Source organism: Capra hircus, chromosome 24 (assembly GCF_001704415.2).
Source record: "Capra hircus breed San Clemente chromosome 24, ASM170441v1, whole genome shotgun sequence".
Lineage (NCBI taxonomy): Eukaryota > Metazoa > Chordata > Mammalia > Artiodactyla > Bovidae > Capra > Capra hircus.
In genome coordinates, this window is record NC_030831.1 from 42,064,363 (window position 1) to 42,073,569 (window position 9,207).

The 9,207-nt window shown below is 51.0% G+C and overlaps 1 protein-coding gene across 3 annotated transcripts in view; it reads right to left on the minus strand.

The window, feature by feature from the left end:
- PPP4R1 (protein phosphatase 4 regulatory subunit 1) overlaps positions 1–6,752 on the minus strand; it is a 49,163-nt gene extending 42,411 nt beyond the window's left edge. For all 3 annotated transcript variants that reach the window (XM_018039435.1, XM_018039434.1, XM_018039433.1), the window contains exons 1-2: positions 6,654–6,752; positions 6,517–6,561 (exon numbers count right to left, since the gene is read on the minus strand). In XM_018039435.1, coding sequence (XP_017894924.1) covers positions 6,517–6,561; positions 6,654–6,660 — 52 coding nt within the window. In that variant the 5' untranslated portion in view covers positions 6,661–6,752. The remainder of the gene's footprint in view (positions 1–6,516; positions 6,562–6,653) is intronic.

Below are 9,207 nucleotides of genomic sequence, written 5' to 3' on the forward strand. Positions count from 1 at the left end.
TAGATGATATTTAGGAAAAGAACTTTTAAAACCTACAAGGTCTGAATTGCAGCTGAAGCGCCAATACTCTGGCCATCTGATGTGAAGAGCTGACTCACTGGAAAAGACCCTGATGCTGGGAAAGATTCCAGGTAGGAGGAGAAGGGGGCGACAGAAGATGAGATGGTTAGATGGCATCATGGACTCAAGGGACATAAATCTGAGCAAACTCCGGGAGACAGTGAAGAACAGGGGAGCCTGGCACGAAGAAGTCCCTGGGGTCGAAAAGAGTGGGACACGACTTAAGGACAACAAAGTCTGCCTCCACACCATCTGTCTGCAAGAGCTTGGGTCTACACTTTTTCATGCTTGACATGAAAAGAATGAACTCATAACCTGCCCTCTAGCTCCTGGTTTCTATAATCCTGGAACCACTGGCTCAGGAAACACACAGCACAACTCACGTCCATGTGATCCTCTGAATGATACAGCAAACCAATTTAAAACATGGAGTTTCACAATATTCTTGTTACCACTGAGGCTGACCCCAAAGGGCGAAATGCGCTTCTTAGCAAGACGAAAACAGGCAAACAAGCAAAATGTTGCTTCTTTTAATCTGGTAGTCAGTATTTAGATGAAAGTGAATTTAGTAGTTATAGAGATGAGCTTTATTACAGTAGAACATGCAAAGAAAAATGTCTTAAGAATTTAACCACTTAAACTTTCATAAATTATCACACCTCACTACACCCTTAGATGTCATTCTGTCCGCAGATTAGAACATCAGACTCGTGAAAGATTTACAGTTAAAATAAATGACACCTGGGATGACCTTAAAGCACTCTACTGCCTCCCCTACAAAAGTTCAGGTGTTAGAAGGTGGATAAGTGAAAGCTGAGTGGTGGGTTTATGATGGTTCATTTGCTTTTGTGTATTTTTTAAATATCCCATTAAAAATATTAACAGTACTTACTTTAAAAAAAAATGCAATTCATCATATTAAAAGACTAGAGAAAAAATCATAAATGCAGAACAAGCATCTGAAAAAGTCCAACGTTCAATTCTAATTTCCCAAAAGGTCTCAGGAGACTCAGGGGACTTTCTCAAACTGAGAAAGGGCATTTGTGAAAAAATAATACATTGAACATCAAGATTCAAAACTTCCGCTCTTCAAAACACACTGTTAGGACAATGAAAGGAAAATCAAAGAATGGGAAGTTGCATTTGCAAATCACGTATCTGAGAAAGGATCTGTGTCTGGAATATACAAAGAACTCTCAAAACTTAGAAAACAAATAACCCAATAAATAAACGAGCAAAAGATCTGAACAGACACTTCACCAAAAAAGACAGATGCTGAAAGAGCCATGAAAAAAATGAGCATTATCAGACTTGACGGAGATGAAAATTCAAACTGCAAAGTTGTGACAGCAAAGGTGCAGGGCACCTGGGTTCTCCCACACAGTGGGGTCGGGGGGAGAGGTAGGGGGAGACTGCACAGCCACTCTGGAAAACGGGCTGGCAGCTTCTTAGAAAGCTCAGCAGCCAAACCACCCCCAGGTACACACCCGAGAGAAGGGAATGGGTATGTCCACCAAGAAACTTGCTCCTGAGTGCTCAGAGCAGCGTGGCGGAGCCAGCCCAAAGCCTAGCAACACTGTAAAGTCAGGAAACAGCTGAGGAAAGTAGGTACTTGCTCCAGATGGTATGGATCGTGATACAGCGGGTGAAGGTCCATGGCCGCAGCCTGGAGTCAGCTCTGAGCTTTATGATGGCGGGGGCTTCTTACCCTACATTCAGCTATAAGCGCAGCATGATAAATGCTCAAAGACTACCCACACTGGTACCAATCAGGCAGGAAAACAAGTCTGCCCCTAGGTCTGGGGAGAAGGGGGCTAAAAAGACCAACTCAGGAGGGGAGAACTGTGGGGAGGTGGCCCAGGGGCCTGTGCTCAAGTCCCCTCTTACAGGCTCCAGGGAGTGCGGGCCTTTCCACCACCTTCCCCAAGGTGCAGGGATGTGTCACCTGCCCTTCTCTCAAAACATTAAAACAGCTGTATTTTCAGATCCAACTTCAAAGCCCAACAACTTCCCAATTCAAGGGTAGGAACTGCCCACCCTATCATGTAGCTGACAGCAAACATTCTCAGTCACCAGGAGAGAGAAATCCGAAATTCCAAAATATAAGGCATATGTTGTGAAGTAACGACAGTTCAATAAACAAATACAACACCTTTGTCTGGACCAGAGGAGGAACAAGGCCCGGGCATAAGAACGAACAGAAAGCCCCGCGTGTAGCTGTCTGGGTCCCAAATCCTGCAGCCACCAGCCCAAGAGGCCAGCACAGCGCGCGCGGTTACAGAGGACAAAGACGACTCTCCCAAGAGGACTCTTTCTTTGAGAAATTCCACAAACGGGATCATGATCCAAGGCATCATTGACCAATTCCATACGCACATGGGTGCCACTAAACCCATGTTTAAACCCCTTTCCTAGGACACCAACTGTATTATCTCCAAATAGAGACTTCTCCCGTCCAGTCTTGTTGGTAGCAGTCGAAACATGCTACAAGTCTCCTGACTCACTCTCCCAAATCCCCATTTAACAACTCTTCTAAACATGGTTTTCAAGGACGCCTTCCTCGGGGTTTGCGACCCACTGACTGGCCACCTGGGGACACACACTCTGAACCTTCCCAGGCAATGTGACTCCCAAGAAGCTTATCAATCCCAGTCTCCCTAAGTAGCCGTGGGCACAGAGGCTCCGAAAGGAGTGAGGCGGGGTAGTTACACCCCATCAGCCCTGGTTCTATCACTAACTGCTTCAAACCAGAAAAACAGCATTGGGCAACAGGATTCCAAAACTTTAACAGGAAAAAGTCATGCTATGCCATATTCCAGAACACAGCTCCAAGGCCCCTCCGAGGAACGCTAGTCACAGCTGAGAGAAATTAACATGAAGACTAGATTAGCTGTATTACGCACGAGCCTCATTCGAATCACCCCTCCCTACCAGGTTAAATTAAACCTTAGGCAGCATGCTACATGCACCTTCAAGGGTATTATTCTAAGTACAGGTTCAAACAAACTGCCTACACTAGCTGGGGCTGCTCGATGGTGCAAACTCAGGAATCTAAAGGAAAAATGGTCTTTAATATAAAAATACTCTAAATATTAGAATCAGGAGGTTTGGCTTAAATTCTGGCTGGTACTTAGAGGAGTTTTGTCCCCTGAGAGAATCATTTAGTCTCTATGCATATCAGTTAATATATTTATTATTATCAGAACACCAGTCTACAGATCCCATCGATTCTAGGAAGAACTCACGTACGAGAGCAACTGGAAACCACTAACCTGATGTCATCTTTCTTTTAGAATAATATTCTTCAACATATTACTTGAACCAAAATTTAAACTTAAATGAAACTCCTTCAGTGAAATTATTTTTACAAACACTAACTCATCAAATCCTACTGTATCTGAAGTCCCATCTTACCTACCCTAGAAATCCAGCAACTTAACTGTACACCAGAATTGTGTCTGTGAAGAACTGATGACAGAAATTTAAAATCTCCTCCTCCGAGAGTCTATCTGGAACTCCACACTGGAACCCATCATCCCGGGAACACAAAGGGTTCCCTAGCTTGGAAGTCGCTCTGCTTTCTCTTTGAAATTCAAAGTGCCTCTCATCAGCGGTTAAGTACTAGAAATATCACTTTTAAGCAAACTGAGTTTTTCAATGGGCTAGTCTCCTAAACTTAATAGTATCGTACAAAGATGTCCTGATAAGAAGGAGTCTGCCTGCAATGCAGGAGACCAGGGTTCGATCCCTGGTTTGGGAACATCCCCTGGAGAAAGAACTGGCAACCCACTCCAGTATTCTTGCCTGGAAAATACCACGGACAGAGAGGAGCCTGGCCGGCCAGAGTTCATGGAGTTGCAAAGAGTCAGACACAACTAACAGACTCCACTTCTCTCTCTTCTCTATGATCCTTTGAGGTGTACGTACAAGGTACCATTTTTCACACATTAGGGTTTTTTTTCCTCCAAGAGTATCAGTCAAGTCCATCTCTGACCAACCCTTCCCTGTTCTACTCATGTTTCTACTGATTCTACATAGAGACTAGAGGCTTAAAATGAAACAAATCAATGAATGACCTGAGACTCTCATTTCAGGATCTGGTGATGGCCCCTTTTCAAGATCTGGATCTCACCTGGGGCCTCCCCCGGGCTCCCCAGCTGCTCATTACTTGTACAACAGCACTGACTCTCTTTTGTCTTAAGTCTAGGACCTGCATTTAGGAAAGGCCACCAAGAATCTGGAGCTCAAGCAGCTGACTCAGCCCTTGGTGTAGCCGAAGGGGCAAGCCCCGAGATAGCCTCCACCAGCATTGCCCCAGGCAGAAGACTTGGCTCGGAGACATAGTCCAGCCATGCAGGCAGCCCAACCCCCACCTCCTCCACCCCAACATCTCTGGTCCACTCCCTTGTCCAGGACATGCCCAGCCTCTCCATTTCCTCCCCAGCCATCTCACCCTGGACCAAGGCCCCATGGCTAGCTTCCCCTCTCACCCACCCCCTCCCTTCCCAACAGACCGTGAGGGGTCCTTTAACTGGCCGTAGGTAGGTTCCAAGATGGCTTGTTCCTGAATATTCTGGGTAAAGCCATCACCTGTAGAAACTGCAGCCACTGAGAAAAATAAGCAATTATTCCAACAAAGACTTCCACCAAACTATAAATATGCAAATAAGCTACCTGTACCTTCTAAGGTTGAACATTTTATCCTAAATTGAAACACACTCGACAGCACTCAACAGTAAATCAACTGTACTTCAATAAAACACACACAGAGGGAACAAACAGGATCTTAAAAAAGTTAAGAGCACTAGCAGCACCTGTAAATATGTAAATTCTGTGGCGTGATGTTCAACATCAGTATCCCCTCCCTGCACTTTCTTTCCAGCTTCCCTTATACCACCACCAAAAATTGTAGTCACTATTTACCAGGTATTATTCTAAGTGTTTTGTGTGAATTAATTTATGAAAGGCTCTAACAGCTCTCTAAGGCAGCTAACGTTAATTACACCTATTTATAAATGACTACATTTGGCACTGAGAAGTTCAAGTGAGTTGCACTCTGCTCAAACTGAGGTCGCCAAGGCTGGAACTAAGCAGCCCCGCTCCTAAGCCCGGTCTGTCCAAGACTGTACTGGGATGCCCGGACACCTCACTGTCGCACTTACATCATCAAAGCTACTTGGGAACCTCTAGAAGGGCACAGAGCGTCCGCCTCTGCTGCTCTCCCCTCAGCAGTCTGGACAGTCCTGAGGAAATCAGGCCAAGTTCCACACCGGTGGGCTGCCCCTTTCAGACTGTGCTCTTTAAGGATGAAGGAGAAAACTGCAGCTCATCTCTTAGGCTTTGATTATCCAGGGCACCCAAGTGACAGTAAATGAATGAGACAGTCCTCGACACCTGCTGCAGAGGGGCGTCTTCCACCCAGAAAAAGCCTTGGGCCTAAACACACGCCTGAGAAGGCCCCGCATGGGGACAGTCCTTAGTCAACTCTCCGAACCTCTCCAACGCTAACCCTGCAGGAGCCCCAGAGCTGCGGTAACCGACACCTGAAACTTAGCAGGTGCGCGCGTCCTAGTGGACAGCACGAAAGGAGATGGGAGAGCCGGCCTTCACTACATGAGCACTGCTGCCTTCAGAGAGCCTTTTTACTGAAGAAGAAGAAAAAAACCGTAAACCCAGACTGCACCAAACACGAGTTTAAGTATGGTTCATTCACTTTAGAAATATTTTTTCCTAAAAGCTCCTTACAAAGAGTCAATTTCCCTCACGTCACTCAAAATACCCCGTAATTTAAAAACTGAGCTTAATTTGGGCAAGGAAACCACGTTAGACAAAGCTAGGGATCAGCTCCCGGCACCTAGGAGGGACGCCCAGGTACAGCCCCCGGGGGACCCCCGAGGCGGCCCGGACCACCTCACTGTTCCCGGAGCCCCCACGTCCCCGTAAGCCGCCCCCGCTAGAGCCGCCTTCCAGCTCCCTTCCGACCCCGGAGCAGAGCACGCGAGCGGGACGCCTGCTTCCCAACGCTCCTCCGGGAACAATGTCAAACTTTTTGTTTTTTCCTGAAGCACAAGACTCCTCCGCTCGGAAACTTCACGGTCCCCAGGAAGCCAAGCGTGGAGGCGCGGGAAGGCCCGGCCAAGCCGCCAGCCTTTGCGCCGAAGAAAGGCGGTCGATGCTTGCGGGCCCGTCCCGCCCGGGCCGCCCCTTCCGCCTCCGCGGACCCGGGCCCCCCGGACCCCGCAGCCCGGACGCCGGACCCGGGCCGGCGGCCTCGGCGGGGCTCTGGGCGGCGGGCGGCGCCCCGAGCCCTGCCTGCCGCGGCCCCGGCCCCGCCGACCAGCCGCCGCGCTCCCGCTTCCGCCGCCGCGGCTCCGCCCGAACGGCCGCCCCGAGCCGCCGAGGCCTGGGCTCCCCGCCGCCCGCGCCCTGCCTCCCGCCCGCCCGGCTCGCACTCACATCCGTCCGCGTCCTCCGGCAGGTCCTCCTGCAGCAGCGACAGGTCTGCGCCGAGGGAGACAAGAAAGGCCGTGAGCCCGCCGCCCGCCGCCCCGCGCCCTCGCGTCCCCGCCCGCCGCCCGCCGCGGGGCCCGTACCCGCCATCTTGCGGCGCCCCCTCCTCCGCCGTCGCCCGGGGACCCGGGGCTCCAGGGGCGGCGCGCGCGGCGGCCGGTGGACGCGCGCGGGGGGCGGCGCCGCGGGGACGCGCGGGGCGGGCCGAGGGCGGCGGGCCGGGGGCGGCTCCGGACGCCGGGCGGACCCGGCCCGCCCCGCCCGCCTGCGAGCCGCTCCGCCTCCCGCCTCGCTCGCTCCGCCCTCCGGCGCGCTCTCGGCTCGGCCGGCCCCTCGGTGCGCCGAGTCCGAGGCGCTGCTGCTGCTGCCACCGCCGCCGGGGCCCCGCGCCGTGTGTCGGGCTCAGCCGGGCGGGGCCGCCCGCGCGCTTTGTTGGGTCACTGGCGCCGCCCGTCAGCCGACGGGCCCCGGTCCCGGCACCTGCCCGCCCGTCTGCTCGGCCGCGCGCCGGGGCCACCTCCGGGCGTGAAGCGCCGCCTCCGCGCCGGCCGCCGGGTGCGGCGAACAAAGCCGCGGGGACGGCCCGGCGGTGGGCGTGCAGCCCGGTTGCAGGAGTACCAACGAACCTCGCCCCCGGGATCGTTGGGATTAAGGAAGAACGACAGGAGCCGAGCACCGAGTACTGGGCATCCCGCAGGTGCTGGGGAACAGCGCCTCGCCTTAGCTTTTGTCTGTAAATAATTTAAATAATTGTCGTAGCACTCGAGGCGCTCGGCTGAAATTTGCAGCACGCGTTCTGTTACTTCCGTCTTTCCATAAGTGCTCAGGGATGCACGCAACCGCCCAGTATGGAGGGGGGCTTAGCCCCAGTTCCCTGCCTCACTGCCCACTGGCCTCTGTCCAGGACTCAAGCCTATCTCCCGGTCCCCCAAGGCCTCCAGGATGGTCATGCCCTGAATGACCGTTACACAGGGACATGTGTAAATGACGCCACGTTGGGGGTCTGGCCTCGGGGGAGGAGACGGAATTCCGAATGGTCTGCACGATGATCTTAACCAAGGACATTATATTACATTTAATGCCGTGAAAGAAAGCCTCTGAAATACGTAATTCTGGATAATAAAATGGGTCCCACGTAGCTATTCAAAATACTTCTCTCTCAGATGTTACAGGTTGCAATATGGATTTCAAGAAGAGAAGTCAAAGTCGCTCAGTCCTGACCCGACTCTTTGCAACCTCATGGACTGTAGCCTGCCAGGGTCCTCTGTCCATGGAAATCTCCAGGCCAGAATACTGGAGTGGGTTGCTCCTTCCCTTCTCCAGGGGATCTTCCCAACCCAGGGATCAAACCCAGGTCTCCTGTATTGCAGGCGGGTTCTTTACCGTCTGAGCCACTGGGGAAACATGCATTCCATAGTATGTATTATTAATATTTTGCTAGAACAAGAAAAACTGGAATAGCATCTCTAACTCTAGTGTCTAGTTTTCTAGTGTCTGTCTAGTTTAACAATATAATTAAAACTAAAAGCCAAATGGCCACCATCTAGTTCTCTCCTTCCTTGCAGGACACTATTATGTAAATTCAGCTGATACTCTCAAAATGACAAGGAGTTAGAAATTCACAACTGTCATTTGACTCAGTCTATGAGAGCTTTGCCCTGCTAATGCTACCACTTCAGTAATCCTGACCACTTCAGTAATCCTGGGTGGAAAGGGGAGGGCAGGGCACTGGGGTCTTTCCACTAGCTTGGGGTCTCCCTGCAGCAGCACAGACTCTACAGTGCCAGCTAGGCTTTGGCCCCCAGACACACGTGAAGGTGAAGGGGACCATCTGGGCATTCCACCCAGTAGAGTAAGACTCAGTGATGGTGATAAAACAGATGTTATGTTACAAATACTTTGGCCACCTGATGTGAAGAGTCAACTCATTGGAAGACACCCTGATGCTGGGAAAGATTGAGGGCAGGAGGAGAAGGGGGTGACAGAGGATAAGATGGTTGGATGGCATCACTGACTCAATGGACATGAGTTTGAGCAAACTCCGAGAGAGAGAGAGAGAGAGAGAGAGAGACAGAGAGAGACAGAGACAGAGAGAGAGAGAGAGAGAGAGAGAGAGAAGGACAGAGGAGCCTGGCATGCTGCAGTTCATGTCAGCAAAGAGTCGGACACGACTGAGCAAGTGAACAACAACCAAATGCTAGCCTGGGATATATAGGTCGACTAAAACTCTGCCTTGGGTAAGCAAGGCTGCACAGTGAATTTTATCTCACTTTCTCTGGGAAGGCAGCCAAGGAGGAGGGGCTGTGTAATTGTATCCATATCGTTCAGGAGCTGTGCATTTGATTATCATCTTACCTGCATCCCACTTTAGGGCAGGTCCCTGGAGGCAGCTCAGTGTTTAGACATTTCAGTGAGGACGTTTTTATTCATGGTTCAGCACAAGCACGTTTTTTACATGTGATTTTTCTGTCACTCTCTAGTCCTTGCTCAAAGATACAATAAATGGTTTTTACGCCAGTATTTGTAAAGGGTGCTGTGCTTCCTCCTCATAGTAAATGACATTTAAAGAACAGTCATTGTTGTGCTATGGCCTTACCCCAACCGCACTTACAGTGTAGACGGTGGATGCCGAGCTGT